Source organism: Oncorhynchus masou, chromosome 33 (assembly GCF_036934945.1).
Source record: "Oncorhynchus masou masou isolate Uvic2021 chromosome 33, UVic_Omas_1.1, whole genome shotgun sequence".
Classification (NCBI taxonomy): Eukaryota; Metazoa; Chordata; class Actinopteri; order Salmoniformes; family Salmonidae; genus Oncorhynchus; species Oncorhynchus masou.
This window is the reverse complement of record NC_088244.1, coordinates 22,270,620-22,291,601: the sequence shown is the minus strand read 5'-3', so window position 1 is coordinate 22,291,601 and position 20,982 is coordinate 22,270,620. Positions and strand designations below refer to the sequence as shown.

At 43.5% G+C, this 20,982-nt stretch overlaps 1 protein-coding gene across 4 annotated transcripts; it reads right to left on the bottom strand.

Annotated features, from left to right (window-relative positions):
• Positions 1 to 104: 104 nt before the first annotated feature.
• LOC135528022 (glucose-6-phosphate 1-dehydrogenase) lies at positions 105 to 20,342 on the bottom strand. Of its 4 annotated transcripts, none has more exons than XM_064956778.1 (13): positions 20,270 to 20,342; positions 18,198 to 18,319; positions 4,316 to 4,353; positions 4,071 to 4,179; positions 3,718 to 3,935; positions 3,332 to 3,490; positions 3,042 to 3,167; positions 2,825 to 2,918; positions 2,484 to 2,670; positions 2,132 to 2,367; positions 1,900 to 1,976; positions 1,636 to 1,728; positions 105 to 1,517 (listed from the first exon to the last, which is right to left on the bottom strand). In XM_064956778.1, the coding sequence occupies exons 1-13, from the start codon at positions 20,295 to 20,297 to the stop codon at positions 1,427 to 1,429; spliced, it is 1,578 nt and encodes a 525-aa protein (XP_064812850.1). In that variant the 5' UTR covers positions 20,298 to 20,342; the 3' UTR covers positions 105 to 1,426. The 4 variants fall into 4 exon arrangements, with proteins under 4 accessions (XP_064812850.1, XP_064812851.1, XP_064812849.1 ...); XM_064956779.1 differs by lacking the exon at positions 20,270 to 20,342 and adding an exon at positions 20,098 to 20,245; XM_064956777.1 differs by lacking the exon at positions 20,270 to 20,342 and adding an exon at positions 19,954 to 20,040.
• Positions 20,343 to 20,982: the final 640 nt, after the last annotated feature.

Sequence of the window (20,982 nt, the reverse complement as noted above, 5' to 3'; positions counted from 1 at the left end):
CAGACCAGTTGCACATGAAAAGGCTGTATCAACAAGTCAATTTCCCCCCCTATATTGTATGCTACATTTGACCTTTTTTCTTTACATGAGACAAACTGCCAAAATTGTAATGCAAATCTATTTATTGAGCATATAAATTAACAAAAAAAAGCAGCAACATTGTTTTATTATGGTCAAGTGACAAGAATGCAAGATACTTCTAGAGACCAACCCCTTAAAACACAAAATACCTGTATCAATGGAGACTGAACGTGTTATTTCCAGAACTTATTGTGTTCAGTCTATAACACAGTTTATCAGTAAATAGACAGCATTATGTTGACCCTGTGACAGACCTTGTCATTTCTAAACTCTTATCCAAAATGAACATCATTAACTTAGATAGGCCATGCCTGGAAATGTAAGAAAATGTCAACAAAAAGCAAAGTAACTGAGAGTGAGAACTCAGTTCTTGGAATTCAGCACACCAAAGCTTTGTTCTAAATACAATGTTGCTCTTTAGAAATTCAAGATGAGAAACAGCCTGTAGAAAATATTGACCTCTGCATTAAACCACCATGTTCTGAACCCACTTCATAGTAACAATAAGGATTATTACTATGCAACATGGTTTTCCTTGGTCCAAAATAGCATGAGAAAAACAAAAGGATAACCTTAATAGTAAAAAACAACAACTGCAGAGCATTTTAAAGTATTACAATTATATCCGTTTATACATGTGGTCATAGCGGAGGGTGGTAGACATTCATTGTAATTCCCACCATTAGTGGGTTATCTACATTTTGTTCTCCAGGTCCAACTTTTGATAGCTATGGTTACTAATGTCACAACTCTGTCCTAATTCTGTTTCACCCCCTTTTCCCTGAAGTGTGTATTCGTACACTACCCCTCAAGGTGTAAGACAGTGGAAAATCTGTCCAGCCCATGCTTGCACCCATTCAATGGTTACAGTCCTATTATCTACTCTTCTCCCAATCTTACATTTGCACTTGAACACACTCCACCTTATGGAACGGACTGGTGTGAGGAGTATGTTGGAAACAAGCAGTGGCAGGGTAGAGAATCAGATTACAACAACAGCTTTTGAATCTATGAAGAGAACCAAAAGAGTGCACACTTCAGGAAGAAGAGGGAGAAACAGAAATTTGGCTAGTGTTTCTCACCCCCTTCATCCCCAGTGGTTAAGTGCCCACCCCGACAAGTTAAGACCTGATGAGCATTCATGTAGTAGCTGAGACCTAGTCTGTTCCTATACTTTTACATAGCTTCCTTTCCATACATGCATATATATATATATATATCATAATCTCTCTGTTGACTGTTGCCCTGACAGGTCTGGAAAGGAAAGAGCAATAACTCCACCAGACCAAAGTATTGCTGCTCATTTACCCCGCTCTGGCCCCTCCCCCTCTCCTGCCATCCTGTTTCACAGTTTGTGGGGGTTGACCCATTTGTATGTTCCTTCATAGTGGAAACCAACCCTCTTTGAAAGCTCATCTGCTTCTGTTGGTCCCCGGCTAGGAAGAAGGGAAGGGGAGAAAAAAAAAATCACAAAATAACACCAAAAATATCACTGACAAATGAATGGGACTATTGACTTGCAATACTTGTTTAACTGTTAATGGTAAATATTACCTTCCATATATGTAGGGGATGGGGGGAGGCTTCTCGCTCTCGATCTGATGAAGGAGAGGCGTAAAGATCCTCCAGGCTTCCCTCAGCTCATCACTGAGTGAAAAGAGAAGACAATGTAAGGAGAGTAGCACATAGTAACGCCTGCCAATGGGCTGCATTGCACCATCTTGTGGACATAATTATACTGCATGTTCAGTCTTATTTGCATAACAAACACCATGGCAACAGAAGGGACTTCTGAGCAAGACAGACAGCCTGACTGACCTCCTGACAAAGTGCATCTGGCTGCCACAGAAGACGTCCAGGATGAGACGCTCGTAGGCGTCGGGCAAATTCACATCCTGAGGAGAGAAAAGATTAGTGAAAATTGAGCAAATAAGGTTGAACTGTGCATATATATATATATATATGAGTTGCTAAAATGTGAGCGTGGTGAGGTAGTGTGCGAGTGTCTGTTTTCTATGAGTGATTGGGGGGGGTTCATTCAGTATCTCACCTTATATCGGCTTTTGTAGGTGAGGTCCAGCTCCGTCTCCTCCGGGTGGAAATACACTCCTGGTTTCTTGCTCATCATCTTGGCGTAGACGGCCTCGTTGGGCTGCACACGCACCACCAGCTCATTCCTACGACACTGCGCTCCAAAGATGTCCCCCGGAACATCCGTGAACTGCAACCGCACCTCCGCTTTCCTCTCATTCAGGGCTTTGCCGCAACGCAGGATGAAGGGAACACCTTTGGAAGAACAGAGTAATTACAGTTATCACTGAGGAGTGAGCTGGTTTTACCAGACAGTGAAAGCACAACAAGCAAGACTGATGGAGAGAGAGAGAGAACGCAGAGGTTCTCACCATCCCAGCGCTCGTTGTGCACGTAGAGCACAGCTGTGGTGAAAGTGGCCTGGGTGGAGCCTTTGGGGACAGTGGGGTCATCAAGATAACCCAGCTTGGCATCCCCCTCTCCCTCTGGGTCACCCACATACTGCCCCAACACCACATCTGACATGGTAATGGGGGCAATGCACTTCAGCACCTTCACCTGCAGGGGAGACAGTGGTCAGGGAGAGAGAGTAGGAAGTGATTGGTTTGAAGTCTACTTGTTTATTCTGTTTGGTGTCAGTTTTCTGGAGGGGCCAATGGAGTCAAGTGAAGATGTGCATTTTGGGCTTTAGTTTGTGTCCATGTTGCTGTACCTTTTCATCCCTGACATCATCAGAGCTGGTGGAGGCAGGCTTCTCCATGGCAACCAGCGAGAGCATCTGGAGCAAGTGGTTCTGCATGACATCCCTGGAAAAAAAATGTAATACAAAATGGAAAGTGAGAAGTTACAGACCGACTAGTAGAACATGGCAAGAATAAATGCCTTCATTGAGGTTTGATGTCATTGAGCACTAGCGCAGTTCTCCTCACCGGATGATTCCAAAGTCGTCAAAGTAGCCGCCCCGGCCCTGGGTGCCGAAGGGTTCTTTGAAGGTGAGGACCACACAAGCTATGCTGTCCCTGTTCCAGATGGGCCCAAAGATCCGGTTCCCAAACCTAGAATATTTACCACCGTTTAACCTCAGCCTTATTGACATGGACATAGCTGAAACACACAGCTGTCTGTTGATTAATGTTGTTCTTTCTCACCCCAAGCAAAGAGTGAGGGACAGAGACTGCAATAGAGAATAGAAAAAGAGTGGAGACCATTTGTCCTGTACCTGAGGACCATGAGGTTCTGCACCATCTCCTTGCCCAGGTAGTGGTCTATGCGGTAGATCTGGTCCTCAGTGAACAGGGAAGAGAGGTGGGTGGACAGCTCCTCTGAGCTCTGCAGGTCACGACCAAATGGCTTCTCCACAATCACTCTGCTCCAGCCCCTAATAAACACACAGATAGGAGGGGAGGTAAGCATGTTTTGGATATTAAACAGCGGAAGAGGGAGAAGCTAATCTTATGAGCAGCTCTCCCCAGACAAGACCGATTACATGAAGCAAGTGGATTAAATATGAACAAGCCTGTTCAAGGCCTTAGCAACACCACAGAGGAGGATTGAGAGGAGAGGGAGTCAAGAGACTGAACAGCAAGACATGACAGGCTTACTGACTTGGTACTCATGCAGTGGTGCTTGATGTTCTTGGTGACATCGTGGTAGACGCTGGGCGGCAGGGCGAGGTAGAAGAGGCGGTTGGCCTTGCCCCCCCCGGGCAGGGACAACAGGTGGGTGTGGAGGTTGGAGAAGGCACTCTCCTCAGTGTACTTCCCACTGACATAAGAGTTACGGCTGAAGAACACAGACAACCGCTCCGCATCAGAGTCTGCCACCTGGGACCACAGAGAGATAGGAATGTTGTCAAACGTCTATGGTTTTAACATGCACAAACACACATACATATGCATTAACCCACACAGTATAAAAATGTGGGTCAATATGTAATGTGTTCATTTGGAAAGTCTCACCTTCATATAGGGCATGGAGGCAGTTTTGATGGAATCCACTGTCAGGTCAGAGCGAGCAAAGCCCACAAAGTGAGTCTGTTCAGGGAGTAGACCATCTCTAAACAACCACCTGAGTGAGACGGGGGTATAAGAACAGAAAGGAGGGTCATTAGGAGTTTTTACTCATCACTTGACACCAGAGAAAATCCACAGCTGCCCTGTGATAGCCACTTCTCATTTTAAGACTAAAGAGGCTGCACACTCACCACAGAGTTGGGTAGATTTTCTTTTTGGCTAGATCCCCCTAAAGACAAAACATATGAACATTATTAACATGTTAACACAAAACCAGATTAGTCACCTCTAAAATGTTGATTGAAACAGAGGCTAGCTATACACACACATATTTAGTCAGCCACCAATTGTGCAAGTTCTCACACTTAAAAAAATGAGAGGCCTGTAATTTTCATCATAGATACACTTTAACTATGACAGACAAAATGAGAAGGAAAATGTTTTTTCTCCAGAATTTATTTGCAAATTATGGTGGAAAATAAGTATTTGGTCAATAACAAAAGTTTCTCAATACTTTGTTATATACCCTTTGTTGGCAATGACAGAGGTGAAGACTTACAAAACATTTGACAAGGTTTTCACACACTATTAGTGGTCTTGTATGTCTTCCATTTCCTAATAATTGCTTCCACAGTTGATTTCTTCAAACCAAGCTGCATACCTATTCAGTCTTCCCAGCCTGGTGCAGGTCTACAATTTTGTTTCTGGTGTCCTTTGACAGCTCTTTGGAAGACCAAAGTAAGGTTTGGAGTGTGACTGAGGTTGTGGACAGGTGTCTTTTATACTGATAACAAGTTCAAACAGGTGCCATTAATACAGGTAACGAGTGGAGGAGCCTCTTAAAGAAGTTACAGGTCTGTGAGAGCCAGAAATCTTGCTTGTTTGTAGGTGACCAAATACTTATTTTCCACCATAATTTGCAAATAAATTCATTTAAAAAATCCTACAATCCTGTCATAGTTGAAGTGTACCTATGAAGAAAATTACAGACCTCTCTTGCACAATTGGTGGCTGACCAAATACTTTTTTTGCCCCACAGTATAGCAGCACTACAGACAGACGCTTCATTCAGGTCCATCAGTGTGGTGATTATTAGTACAGGGATTTTAGAATTGGTGCATTCATCTTAAAATAACTAGGTGAGACATCAATTGTATCAAGTACATTTTTCCTCAAAGTATTTATCAGTCAGTGCCTATGGGTTTTTGGGAGGGGGTCATCGTGAGAGTTACTTAACCCATTTAATCCTACATTTCTTCCCCAGACATGAAAATATCCAAATCGTGTAATTAGTAACCCTTTGAAATAATCATTTTTTGAAATTCATGGAAAAGTGTGTTTTAGGGTCGGTCACAATGAACGGTGGGATAATGTGATACTGTATACTGTATACTGTATACTGAATTCATATTTTTATCCTATGCAGTCATCAAAATTCTTATATCCCATCCCAGTTATTAACACATTTAAAACTGTCACTGGCAGTCCCCAGCATTGCCTCTAGAAGGTCCCATCACATTCTAGTGTACCTATTTTACATGATCAAAAACACTTCGACAGCGTTGATATGAATACTGAGCACAAATACATTTTTTTTTTTTTAAATCAACCTATTTCAACATTGTTACTTTAGTGCAACATGTCCTTTATGTTACAAAGTAACTAACATTAATATTGTAACTTTATAACAATGACTGGAACGAACTACAAAAAGCACTGAAACTGGAAACACTTATCTCCCTCACTAGCTTTAAGCACCAACTGTCAGAGCAGCTCACAGATTACTGCACCTGTACATAGCCCACCTATATTTTAGCCCAAACAACTACCTCTTTCTCTACTGTATTTAATTTATTTATTTTGCTCCTTTGTACCCCATTATTTTTATTTCTACTTTGCACATTCTTCTTTTGCAAATCTACCATTCCAGTGTTTTACTTGCTATATTGTATTTACTTTGCCACCATGGCCTTTTTTTGCCTTTACCTCCCTTATCTCACCTCATTTGCTCACATCGTAAATAGACCTGTTTATACTGTATGTTTGTTTTACTCCATGTGTAACTCTGTGTCGTTGTGTGTCGAACTGCTTTGCTTTATCCTGGCCAGGTCACAGTTGTAAATGAGAACTTGTTCTCAACTTGCCTACCTGGTTAAATAAAGGTGAAATAAATAAAATAAATAAATAACATTTGAACTTGTAATTCAGTGCAATATACATTGTAACATTGTCATTGTGACATTTTAGTGCAACATTCACTAACAACTGTATAGCAGTTGTGTGATTCATTCCCACTGAACATAAAAGGTAACATAGAGGTAGCCTGTAGAATATGCTTTCAAGTAGAGGCCTACACTGAACAAAATCAATCTTCGTAGGTAGGCTTCAGAACCAAGTGCATGGTTAAATTTGTACATCACTATTTTGAACTACAGTCAGTCAGACAGTATGTCTTGAATCAATTGACGTTTTCTAAAAACATGTCATTTTGAGTGTCTTTTTCCCTTCTCAGCATTTATTGGCCTTTTTTCATTCACTCTCATCTCCTTTTCTACTGTTCATGGTATATCTTGACGCACTCAATTTGCAGTGGTGCTCTGCATTTCTCACATGCATAGGTAGTACGTGTCACAATGCCGACATCCGTTACCGGTGCATCGTGTTGATTGGCCAGTGAGAAGAAGCTTTGTCATATCTTGCCTGATCTTCAACAGTAGCAGCCAGTAGAGATCTCCTTCCGCGGCTCAGTGGTTTCGTGCCAAACTTTTGCTTAAGAGACTGTGCCACTATCCGTGAGAAGGTCTATGGCCCCTCCCATAATGTCTCTGTAAAAGAAACGGCTGTTTACGAGTGCACTGTTGAGAGACCATGCAAAGAGATCGGCCACCACCACTTCTTAGCACCCATGTGCTCATTGTATCGGTTGATGCAGTTTGGTTGTGGGACCCAACCCAGTCTCAGGGAGGACAGTGTGGGATCCACCATATGGTTCCACATGTAACACTGGATGAGACAAGGCCCCATAGCTTGTAACAAAAACAGATTGGTTTATCTCTTATGAATTGCTTACATCCATGTCGGCCATAGTATTAGATCATGCTCTCATCCAATGACAGCCATTCCTGAAATGGCATGACTTTGTATGACTGAGCTGGGAGAAGATGGGCCTAACCTTAAAATGGGTCATCAGTGATCTTTGTGTTGTCAACCACATGAACGGAGGCCATTATTTCATCAGAGCGAATTCGCCACATTACATTAAATGCTTTCATTGTGTACATTACTGTCAAGTGACCAGTACATGCGTCTTCTTGGAACAGAGCTGTACCCAGATGTGATAAGGATCCCATAGAATGTAAGGAGCTCATCCATACTCAGATACAGTTGCTTGTCCTTGGTCTGGGTGGAGTAGAGGTCGGACATGTCAATGGTGATCTCTTAGGGTGGGTGGATACATTAGTAGGAAAACATCATTGGGTTGGGGCAGCTTTGTTTGATACATTCTGTAGCATTTGAGCTGAATACTGTGTGTTAAATCACAGCGGTGGCAGGCCTCTTCGATCATTTGAACAATTCATCTTTATTTTTGACCACCTGCAGCTTTTCCCTTAGCTCTTCTGACTGGACCCTCTTGGCTCTTCATTAGCAACAGTGGAGGGGGGTGAGTAGGTCATCATCACTGATAACGTTGTTCCTGTCATGATCTGATGCACTGTGTTATCCCGCCGGTCACTATTTTCACCGTCAACATGTTTAGTCATTCTATGACCACACTGAACAAAGTTGAGTAATTGCAAATGCATATAACAATTAGAGGGCGACCGATTAATAGGGCCGATTTCAAGTTTTCATAACAATCGGAAATCGGTATTTTTGGGCACCAATTTGCCGATTTTTTAAAATATTTTTTTGATACCTTTATTTAACTAGGCAAGTCAGTTAAGAACACATTCTTATTTTCAATGATGGCATAGGAACGGTAGGTTAACTGCCTCGTTCAGGGGCAGAACGACAGTTTTTCACCTTGTCAGCTCGGGGATCCAATCTTGCAACCTTACAGTTAACTAGTCCAACGCAATAACGACCTGTCCCTCTCTCGTTGCACTCCACAAGGAGACTGCCTGTTACGCGAATGCAGTAATCCAAGGTAAAAGTTGCCGGCTAGCATTAAACTTCTCTTATAAAAAAAATCATAATCACTTGTTAACTACACATGGTTGATGATATTACCTAGCGTGTCCTGCGTTGCATATAATCTGACTGAGCATACAAGCATCTAAGCATCTGACTGAGCGGTGGTAGGCAGAAGGAGGCGTGTAAACATTCATTCAAACAGCACTTTCGTGCGTTTTGCCAGCAGCTCTTCGTTGTGCGTCAAGCATTGCGCTGTTTATGACTTCAAGCCTATCAACTCCCGAGATGAGGCTGGTGTAACCGAAGTGAAATGGCTAGCTAGTTAGCGTGCGCTAATAGCGTTTCAAACGACACTCGCTCTGAGCCTTTTATTAGTTGTTCCCCTTACTCTGCATGGGTAACGCTGCTTCGATGGTGGCTGTTGTCATTGTGTTGCTGGTTCGAGCCCAGGGAGGAGCGAGGAGAGGGACGGGTTGGAGCGAGCGGTCGCTTCTACACATCGGTCCGCAGGTAGTATAACTTTTCATTACATTTTCATTATAGCACAACGGTTTGATTTGTCTAATCTTAGCTAGCTACATAGCCGTCTTTGCATCAAAGATAATTGCGTAATTATCGTATTTCGTCGTCCTAACGTAGTCTACACTGCTATCTGCCCAGCAGCTAGCTAACGTCCACTAGCACTGTAGAAACTATTACACTCAACTGAACGACTCGATTAGTGTAGTGTTAGCTAGCTACATAGTTGTCTTTGCTGTCTTCGTATCCAAGATAATTGTGTAGTTTAGAGTGTGTAGACTTAGAGTGATTATCTTAATTTACCGAGGTTAGCTAGCCAGCTATTTGTCGTCCTTAACGTAGGAGATACTGCGAGCTAGCTAGCCAACAGCTAGCCAACGTCTACCGAATTGAACCTAGCAACCCGGCCAACATTCCGCTTCGCTCCACAGGTAGTATCACATTTTCATTTCACTTCATTACAGTACAACTTGTTTGTTTGTTTGATCGTAGCTAGCTAGCTACATAGCCGTCTTTGTATCTAAGACAATTGTGTAGTCTAGAGCGATTTTCTAGGTTAGCTAGCCAGCTATTGTCGTTCTCGTAACGTTACGTAATCAACACTGCTAGCTAGCCAGCTAGCCCCCGAATAGCAGCACTGTAGAAACTATTACACTCGACGGAACGACTTGATTAGTGTAGTGTCAACAACGCAGCCACTCCCAGCTAGCCTACTCCAGCAGTACTGTATCATTTCAATCATTTTAGTCAATAAGATTCTTGCTACGTAAGCTTAACTTTCTGAACACTAGAGACGTGTAGTCCACTTGTCATTCCAATCTCCTTTGCATTAGCGTAGCCTCTTCTGTAGCCTGTCAACTATGTGTCTATCTATCCCTGTTCTCTCCTCTTTGCACAGACCATACAAACGATCCACACCACGTGGCCGCGGCCACCCTAATCTGGTGGTCCCAGCGCGCACGACCCACGTGGAGTTCCAGGCCTCCGGTAGCCTCTGGAACTGCCGATCAGCGGCCAACAAGGCAGAGTTCATCTCAGCCTATGCCTCCCTCCAGTCCCTCGACTTCTTGGCACTGACGGAAACATGGATCACCACAGATAACACTGCTACTCCTACTGCCCTCTCTTCGTCCGCCCACGTGTTCTCGCACACCCCGAGAGCTTCTGGTCAGCGGGGTGGTGGCACCGGGATCCTCATCTCTCCCAAGTGGTCATTCTCTCTCTCTCCCCTTACCCATCTGTCTATCGCCTCCTTTGAATTCCATGCTGTCACAGTTACCAGCCCTTTCAAGCTTAACATCCTTATCATTTATCGCCCTCCAGGTTCCCTCGGAGAGTTCATCAATGAGCTTGATGCCTTGATAAGCTCCTTTCCTGAGGACGGCTCACCTCTCACAGTCCTGGGCGACTTTAACCTCCCCACGTCTACCTTTGACTCATTCCTCTCTGCCTCCTTTCCACTCCTCTCCTCTTTTGACCTCACCCTCTCACCTTCCCCCCCTACTCACAAGGCAGGCAATACGCTCGACCTCATCTTTACTAGATGCTGTTCTTCCACTAACCTCATTGCAACTCCCCTCCAAGTCTCCGACCACTACCTTGTATCCTTTTCCCTCTCGCTCTCATCCAACACTTCCCACACTGCCCCTACTCGGATGGTATCGCGCCGTCCCAACCTTCGCTCTCTCTCCTCTTCCATCCTATCATCTCTTCCCTCTGCTCATACCTTCTCCAACCTATCTCCTGATTCTGCCTCCTCAACCCTCCTCTCTTCCCTTTCTGCATCCTTTGACTATGTCCCCTATCCTCCAGGCCGGCTCGGTCCTCCCCTCCCGCTCCGTGGCTCGACGACTCATTGCGAGCTCACAGAACAGAGCTCCGGGCAGCCGAGCGGAAATGGAGGAAAACTCGCCTCCCTGCGGACCTGGCATCCTTTCACTCCCTCCTCTCTACATTTTCCTCCTCTGTCTCTGCTGCTAAAGCCACTTTCTACCACTCTTAATTCCAAGCATCTGCCTCTAACCCTAGGAAGCTCTTTGCCACCTTCTCCTCCCTCCTGAATCCTCCTCCCCTCCCCCCTCCTCCCTCTCTGCAGATGACTTCGTCAACCATTTTGAAAAGAAGGTCGACGACATCCGATCCTCGTTTGCTAAGTCAAACGACACCGCTGGTTCTGCTCACACTGCCCTACCCTGTGCTCTGACCGCTTTCTCCCCTCTCTCTCCAGATGAAATCTCGCTTCTTGTGACGGCCGGCCGCCCAACAACCTGCCCGCTTGACCCTATCCCCTCCTCTCTTCTCCAGACCATTTCCGGAGACCTTCTCCCTTACCTCACCTCGCTCATCAACTCATCCCTGACCACTGGCTACGTCCCTTCTGTCTTCAAGAGAGCGAGAGTTGCACCCCTTCTGAAAAAACCTACACTCGATCCCTCCGATGTCAACAACTACAGACCAGTATCCCTTCTTTCTTTTCTCTCCAAAACTCTTGAACGTGCCGTCCTTGGCCAGCTCTCCCGCTATCTCTCTCAGAATGACCTTCTTGATCCTAATCAGTCAGGTTTCAAGACTAGTCATTCAACTGAGACTGCTCTTCTCTGTATCACGGAGGCGCTCCGCACTGCTAAAGCTAACTCACTCTCCTCTGCTCTCATCCTTCTAGACCTATCGGCTGCCTTCGATACTGTGAACCATCAGATCCTCCTCTCCACCCTCTCCGAGTTGGGCATCTCCGATGCGGCCCACGCTTGGATTGCGTCCTACCTGACAGGTCGCTCCTACCAGGTGGCGTGGCGAGAATCTGTCTCCTCGCCACGCGCTCTCACCACTGGTGTCCCCCAGGGCTCTGTTCTAGGCCCTCTCCTATTCTCGCTATACACCAAGTCACTTGGCTCTGTCATAACCTCACATGGTCTCTCCTATCATTGCTATGCAGACGACACACAATTAATCTTCTCCTTTCCCCCTTCTGATGACCAGGTGGCGAATCGCATCTCTGCATGTCTGGCAGACATATCAGTGTGGATGACGGATCACCACCTCAAGCTGAACCTCGGCAAGACGGAGCTGCTCTTCCTCCCGGGGAAGGACTGCCCGTTCCATGATCTCGCCATCACGGTTGACAACTCCATTGTGTCCTCCTCCCAGAGCGCTAAGAACCTTGGCGTGATCCTGGACAACACCCTGTCGTTCTCAACCAACATCATGGCGGTGGCCCGTTCCTGTAGGTTCATGCTCTACAACATCCGCAGAGTACGACCCTGCCTCACACAGGAAGCGGCGCAGGTCCTAATCCAGGCACTTGTCATCTCCCGTCTGGATTACTGCAACTCGCTGTTGGCTGGGCTCCCTGCCTGTGCCATTAAACCCCTACAACTCATCCAGAACGCCGCAGCCCGTCTGGTGTTCAACCTTCCCAAGTTCTCTCACGTCACCCCGCTCCTCCGCTCTCTCCACTGGCTTCCAGTTGAAGCTCGCATCCACTACAAGACCATGGTGCTTGCCTATGGAGCTGTGAGGGGAACGGCACCGCAGTACCTCCAGGCTCTGATCAGGCCCTACACCCAAACAAGGGCACTGCGTTCATCCACCTCTGGCCTGCTCGCCTCCCTACCACTGAGGAAGTACAGTTCCCGCTCAGCCCAGTCAAAACTGTTCGCTGCTCTGGCCCCCAATGGTGGAACAAACTCCCTCACGACGCCAGGACAGCGGAGTCAATCACCACCTTCCGGAGACACCTGAAACCCCACCTCTTCAAGGAATACCTAGGATAGGATAAGTAATCCTTCTCACCCCCCCCCTTAAATGATTTAGATGCACTATTGTAAAGTGGCTGTTCCACTGGATGTCAGAAGGTGAATTCACCAATTTGTAAGTCGCTCTGGATAAGAGCGTCTGCTAAATGACTTAAATGTAATGTAAATGTAATACTGTTACACTGGCAATTCTAAAGTGCCTATAAGAACATCCAATAGTCAAAGGTTAATGAAATACAAATGGTATAGAGGGAAATAGTCCTATAATTACTACAACCCAAAACTTCTTACCTGGGAATATTGAAGATATGAAAGCTGGTGGTTTCATATGTTCTGAGCAAGGAACTTAAACGTTAGCTTTCTTACATGGCACATATTGCACTTTTACTTTCTTCTCCAACACTTTGTTTTTGCATTATTTAAACCAAATTTAACATGTTTCATTATTTACTTGATGCTAAATTGATTTTATTATATTAAGTTAAAATAAGTGTTCTCATCCAGTATTGTTGTAATTGTCATTATTACAAATACATAAAAATTTAAAAAAAGCCAATTAATCGGTATCGGATTTTTTGGTCGCCCAATAAATCGGTATCGGCGTTGAAAAATCATAATCAGTCGACCTCTAATATCAATACGAGACACCTTAACCCTCTTGATACTCCCCATCCCGGATCCGGGATCGTGAATAAAGCCTCAGGCTCATTAGCATAACGCAACGTTAACGATTTCTGAAAATCGCAAATAAAATGAAAATAATGCGCCTGCTCTCAAGCTTAGCCTTTTCTTAACCTCTTACACCTATGGTGGCGCTATTTCATTTTTGGAAGAAAAACGTTCCCGTTTTAAACAAGATATTTTGTCACAAAAAGATGCTCGACTATGCATATAATTGCTACTGTTCGAAAGAAAACACTCTGACGTGTCCAGAAATACAAATATCTTCTCTGTGCGTGCCCTTTAACGTGAGCTTCAGGCAAAACCAAGATGACTTGGCATCCAGGAAATGACAAGGATTTTTGAGGCTCTGTCTTTCATGATCTCCTTATATGGCTGTGAACGCAAGAGGAATGAGTCTGCCCTTTCTGTCGTTTCCCCAAGGTGTCTGCAGCATTGTGACGTATTTGTAGGCAGATCGTTGGAAGATTGACCATAAGAGACCACATTTACCACGTGTCCGCCCGGTGTCCTGCGCCGAAATTGGTGCGCAAAGTCACCTGCCAGTATTTTTCCATGGGGCACAGAGAGAGAAGCAAGCTTCCACGAACTGCATGTCAATGAAGAGATATGTGAAAAAACACCTTGAGGATCGATTCCAAACAACGTTTGCCATGTTTCGGTCGATATTATGTAGTTAATCCGGAAAAAGTTTCACGTTGTAGGTGACTGCATTTTCGGTTCGTTTCGGTAGCCAGGCGCAATGTAGAAAACGGAACGATTTCTCCTACACACAGACGCTTTCAGGAAACACTGCGCATCTGGTATGTGGCTGGGAGTCTCCTCATTGAAAACATCAGAAGCTCTTCAAAGGTAAATGATTTTATTTATTTGGTTATCTGGCTTTTGTGAAAATGTTGCGTGCTACATGCTACACAAAATGCTATGCTAGCTTAGCATACTCTTACACAAATTAGTCAATTTCTATGGTTCAAAAGCATATTTTGAAAATCTGAGATGACAGTGTTGTTAAGAAAAGGCTAAGCTTGAGAGCAAACGCATTATTTTAATTTTATTTGCGATTTTCAGAAATCGTTAACGTTGCGTTATGCTAATGAGCCTGAGGCTTAGTCACAATCCCGGATCCGGGATGGGGAGTTTCAAGAGGTTAACAACACTGTCATCTCAGATTTTCAAAATATGCTTTTGAACCATAGCAATTCACTAATTTGTGTAAGAGTATGCAAAGCTAGCTTAGCATTTTGAGTAGCATTTAGCACGCAACATTTTCACAAAAACCAGATAACCAAATAAATAAAATCATTTACCTTTGAAGAGCTTCGGATGTTTTCAATGAGGAGACTCTCAGTTACATAGCAAATGTTCAGTTTTTCCTGAAAGAATCTTTGTGTAGGAGAAAGCGCTCCGTTTTGTACATCACATTTGGCTACCGAAACTAACCGAAAATTCAGTCACCAACAATTAACCGAATTAACTCCATAATATCGACCAAAACATGGCAAACGTTGTTTGGAATCAATCCTCAAGGTGTTTTTTCACATATCTCTTCATTGATATATCGTTCGTGGAAGCCTGCTTTCTTCTCTGAATTCCATGGAAAAATTCTTGTAGCTGAGGTTTGCGCACCAATTTCGGCGCAGGACACCGGGCGGACACCTGGTAAATGTGGTCTCTTGTTGTCAATCTTCCAATGATCTGCCTACAAATACGTCACAATGCTGCAGACACCTTGGGGAAACGACAGAAAGGGCAGGCTCATTCCTCTCGCATTCACAGCCATATAAGGAGACAATGGAAAACGGAGCCTCAAAAATCCTGCTCATTTCCTGGATGCCGTTTCATCTTGGTTTTGCCTGTAGCTCACGTTCTAGGGCACGCACAGAGAATATCTTTGCAGTTCTGGAAACGTCAGAGTGTTTTCTTTCCAAAGCTATCAATTATATGCATAGTCGAGCATCTTTTTGTGACAAAATATCGCGCTTAAAACGGGCACGTCTTTTTATCCAAAAATGAAATAGCGCCCCCATAGCGTCAAGAGGTTAAAGATGATGTATACCAAAAATCTTCATCCTCTCTTTATGTTTACATAAACTCAAACAAAAAAGAAACGTTCCTTTTTCAGGACCCTGTCTTTCAAAGATAATTTGTAAAAATCCAAATAACTACAGATTCTTCATTGTAAAGGGTTTAAACACTGTTTCCAATGCTTGTTCAATGAACCATAAACAATTAATGAACATGCACCTGTGGAACGGTCGTTAAGACAAGAACAGCTCACAGACGATAGGCAATTAAGGTCACAGTTATGAAAACTTAGGACACTAAAGAGGCCTTTCTACTGACTCTGAAAAACACCAAAAGAATGATTCCCAGGGTCCCTGCTCATCTGAGTGAACATGCCTTAGGCATACTGCAAGGAGGCATGAGGACTGCAGAAGAGACAGCCCAGTCCAAGCTCTTCTGAGCGGGAGCTGCCCTCCTGTAGGGGTGGGAGGGCCAAGATACCAGAGGTGACGGTACAGAGTGCTCGGATTGGGATGTAGCAAAGCTTGAAGGTAAGGAGGTGCAGTTCCCCTTGCTGCTCCATAGGCAAGCACCAGGGTCTTTTTATTTTTTTATTTCACCTTTATTTAACCAGGTAGGCTAGTTGAGAACAAGTTCTCATTTACAACTGTGACCTGGCCAAGATAAAGCATAGCAGTGTGAACAGACAACAGAGTTACACATGGAGTAAACAATTAACAAGTCAATAACACAGTAGAAAAAAAAGGGGAGTCTATATACAATGTGTGCAAAAGGCATGAGGAGGTAGGCGAATAATTACAATATTGCAGATTAACACTGGATTGATAAATGATAATGTACAGGTAGAGATATTGGTGTGCAAAAGAGCAGAAAAGTAAATAAATAAAAACTGTGGGGATGAGGTAGGTGAAAATGGGTGGGCTATTTACCAATAGATTATGTACAGCTGCAGCGATCGGTTAGCTGCTCAGATAGCTGATGTTTGAAGTTGGTGAGGGAGATAAAGGTCTCCAACTTCAGCGATTTTTGCAATTCGTTCCAGTCACAGGCAGCAGAGTACTGGAACGAAAGGCGGCCGAATGAGGTGTTGGCTTTAGGGATGAAAGATGATGCGAGCAGTGCGCGGAGGAGCGGGTTGACATGGGAGAACTTAGGAAGGTTGAACACCAAGCGGGCTTGGTATGCCACTTGGGGAAAAACTTAAACATAATAATTCATCCGAATGGCCTATTATGTGTCTTATTCCAGTGATTTGTGTCTAATGACTAAATGGGTTTCACCTTTAAACTGATATGCATTAGCCTATGCCCAGCCTCAGTCTGTCCATGACTACTGGCCTTCTGTCCCGCCTCAGCTGAGAGGAAAATGCAAACTTAGGGTGGCTTGACAATCACCATCGAATCACATCTCTCGTCATTCTTCAGTTAATCATTAATATTTACTAATGTTGTTTCATTGGCACAGCAACTTTAATGAGGCCATGTTGAGTGAGGTGGTGTGTGCCTGCGGTGTATTTTTGTGTACATGTAACACCAGCTTGTAATTGGTGTGTGCTTGCTGAGTGTCAAGGACCGATTGCAGCATTGCACACAAACCATATTTTACAGTAGCCTATGTACATCACTGTTCCCAAAAACCACCATAGACACCACAAGGCTATGCCTTACCACCATTACCATTCCCCCATTCTGATTCCCAACATGCCTCTCTATTACCATTCTCAGCCATTTCTTTTCATAACGGTGACACTGCACTATTCAGCTCTTGCACCACTCCTTTCAACCAAGAGAAAATAGAGTGGGAGAACGGGCCTAAATGGAGAAGTGGGCGGAAGAATGATACATTGAGCTCCTCTCCGACAGTACATTTTATCAGTTAACTGGGCAGGTGTTACAAGCGAAAACATGAAAAAACATTGTAGGCCAAGAGAGGACTTCAAAGTGACTCGACTGAGTCAGTGAATTGATAATCCTTGTAGGTACTGATAGGAGACAACCTATAATTCTGGCTCATTAGGCCATCTCTGTGACTGGGGAACATACAGTCATTCAGCTGAGTTGATCAACAAAAGATCAGTTCGTACACTATGATTGGCCAACGTACTGTCTGTGCGCAACATGATTAACTAACAAACAGTTCAAGCTGAACATGATTAACTAACAAACAGTTCAAGCTGAACATGATTGGCTAACAAACAGTGTCATAATATCAAGGTTCATGATTGTTAGTTCTCTTTGTATCAAGGCCAGACTACAGCGAGCACAAGTAATTCTGGGGTTGCTTAGTTACACAAGCTCTGTGTAATGTGTCTCAATGAAATTTCTACATTTCCTCAAATGTGCAACCCCTCTTGTCCGTTTCAACACACCGTTCTCACTAAATTTGTTCCCTTATCTGTCCACCTAAAATCTATAAAATAGGTATAACTGAACAAAACATTGAAATTATTCTAGGAGAAGACTAATTCTGTGTGTCTCGGACAAATGTATCCTAATTTTGGTAGCCTACATTTAGTAAATTGTTAATCCTGTGCAACCGATCGATCTTAAACTACCTCAGAATCGATTACAGGTTTAATTTCATCATTATGGTCCTGTGTGGCTCATTCGGTAATGCATGGCGCTTGCAATGCCAATGGTTGTGGGTTCGACTCCTGCTGGGGCCACCATACGTAAAATGTACTCACACATGACTAAGTTGGTTTGGACAAAAGTGCCTTAAATGGCACCTATTTTCAGGGAATTTCATAAAAGTCCAAAAGAGGATAGATGATGTTCACAACCTCAACTGATTCACTTATTTTGTCAGTCACTCTCTCCAATATGCATCCAACACACACTCAATCCATCAGCCCATTCACAACTTTTGTAATTATAAAAATAAAGTTGCCTGTGCTGTGGAGGGTCATTCGTCAGTAATCAAAGTAGCCTCTAATTTCCCCACATCTTCCCAATCTCACCGATGCTCCCATGATGATGAAGATGTGAGCGTCGGAATGATGGAACTCCTTGTCATCATGCAGCTCCTTCCGCAGCTCTCCGAACACCTCGGACCGAGAGAGGGGAATGGCACTCAATTTTCCTAGGCAAAGATAAATGTCAAAAACAAGTTATCAATAACAAGATTGGCCAAACATGAATGATAATACATGTAGGAACCCACAATATGAATAATACAGTGTAGTCTACTGTAGTCTAGTTTAATAGCATACTGAAGGAGTGACAGAGTAAAAACTATTTTTTGAATATCACACTATTATGCCAATAGACTAGAGCAGTAAGAGTACTGCTCTGGGCCCTGTCTGGCACAATGATTCATACCAAGGGAGTACAGCCACAATCACGTTCAAAACACATAGCAAGTTAAATAACACCACACACAAACAATGAACTATCTGAACACTCGGAGACACAGCAATGCCTTGGGATCGACAGAAGAGGCAGGCTACAATAAGTGACAGAATAGATTGCTTCATTCTTATTTCTACTTCCTTGTGTTCTACAAGCAGTAAGATTGTCCAAAGGGGAACAGATATTTGAAAAATGTAGATTTACTTTCAGGAAGCACTCCTTTTCATTTGAGGAAAACAGTTTCAGCCCCAAATGTCTAACCAAATAGCACTTTATTTTAAGAGGGCACAAACAGCCTAGAGTCTATAAAACACAAATCATTTGATAAAAGTATTACACAGCCATTTGTTCCATATTGCATTACATGTTTGGTAAAGAATCGGCCTACCCTTTCTGGTCATAGGCTGATAAGAAATAAGATGTATTGTGTACCACCTTCAAAAGCAGTACTCTTATTTTAACTAAATGGCAACAGGTTAGAACTAAGTCCATGTTTAGCACCTCCTCTAAATCAAGATATGTATATGCACTATATACAAAACATTAACACCTGCTCTTTCCATGACAGACTGACCAGGTGAAAGCGATGATCCCTTATTGATGTCACTTGTTAAATCCACTTAAAATCAGCGTAGATATAGGGAAGGAGACAGGATAAACAATGATTTTTGATTTTAAGCATTGCGACATTGCTTGTCTGTGCCATTCAGAGGGTGAATGGGCAAGGAAACAGATGTAAGTGCCTCTGAACAGGGTATGGTAGTTAGTGCCAGGCGCAACGCTGGGTTTTTTAAGCTCAACAGTTTCCCATGTATCATGAACGGTCCACCACCCAAATGGCATCCAGCCAATTTGACAACAGTGGGAACATCTACAATATTATATATGCAAGACGAGACATGTTACATCAATATTTCTGTAAGCTACAGTAATCATACCAGTTCCTTGTTGTGCAATGGCAACACTGGCAGGTCGCTCTTGGGTCAGGTAACGTTAGAGGGGTAAACAGATATATATATATATATACACACACAAATATTAGATACAATTTACAGACCGCGCACCCTTCGCGGATAAACGTTCGTCACTTTGCAGGCGCACAGCTACAACACACCAGCAACTGTAATGTTATTAGCAAAATCCTCAGCCCAAACACGTATTTTAAAAAAAGGGCCCAATCTAGCTAGCAGTGACTACTGAAATAATACTGACTGAGCTCACTTGCCTAGTCACGCTAACTAGCAGAATTTGTACCTGTAAAGTTACAAGGTAAATTAGCTAGCAAGCAAACTATTCATGCTATGTACACAATATTTGGATCTAGGTCACCCATCAAAGTAACGTGTATTCAATGGCATACCATACCTGACACTAACATCCCATCATGTTCGTGGCTGTTTTGACAGCATGACAAGAATGTAGCAGCAAAATTACCTGCTAGCATCGGCTAACTGTCAAGCTGTTCGTAATCAGAAGAATACCTTTACAAAACTATATACGGTTACTTACTTCCAGCCATTTCCAATTCAAACGACTATCTGAGAGTGTGGCGAAAACAGAGCTATCTTCGCTCGAAACTTCTGTAAATCTACAAGCCACAAAACTTATTGCAGTTTCTTTCTTCCCTGTCGAAATGACACAACCGAATTCAGTGATTTTATTGGTTTAGAGGGAAACTCACCAGCGCTCGATCCACTTCCCATCACCATTTGCCTCCAATGACGTCACATTTCCAAGTCCAGCAAAAGATGGGTGGGGCGTGGTTATCTGTACACTCTTCAGAGAAAAACACCAATCAAAGAGAAGAAATAGCCATCACTGACATGCAAGTGGATATGTAGCAGAGGGGGTGGTAAGACTCCCCAAATATATGGAAGAAGGTACTCTTCAGATGAGACTAAAATTGAGATTTTTGTCCATCAAGGAAAACGCTATGTCTTGTGTTTGACCAACCTGGGTCAAATCCTGGACAAAATACTTTCTGGGATTGTAAATAAAGTCATGTATAAACTGCATGAACATGGAAGAGACACCAAACACTGCTAATTCAAAAATAATAAATGTAAATCAACAGATCATCATCTGGTATTGAAAATCCTTGCTAGTCCATTATCTGAAAATACTTCCTTTCACAGGGGAACATAATTTCTCTGTTAATGCTTGATTTCATTATCCATGATACATGCCACACACAGTCATATGCTCCTAGACGTTTCCACTTCACAATAACAGCACTTACAGTTGACCGGGGCAGCTCTAGCAGGGCCAACATTTCACGAACTGACTTGTTGGAAAAGTGGCATTCTATGATGACGCCATGTTGAAAGTCACTGAGCTCGTCAGTAAGGTCATTTGAGTGCCAATGGTTGTTTGTGGAGATTGCATGGCTGTGTG

Bases quoted from the DNA above. Each gene is read 5' to 3' on its own strand.
- LOC135528022 (XM_064956777.1), bottom strand. From the start codon at position 20,032: ATGCTAGCAGGTAATTTTGCTGCTACATTCTTGTCATGCTGTCAAAAC. The intron at 4,354-18,197 runs GTGAGATTGGGA...TTTTGTCTTTAG, and splicing joins TCATCATCATGGGAGCATCG to GGGGATCTAGCCAAAAAGAA. The intron at 1,977-2,131 runs GTGAGATACTGA...TTCTCTCCTCAG, and splicing joins CCTACAAAAGCCGATATAAG to GATGTGAATTTGCCCGACGC.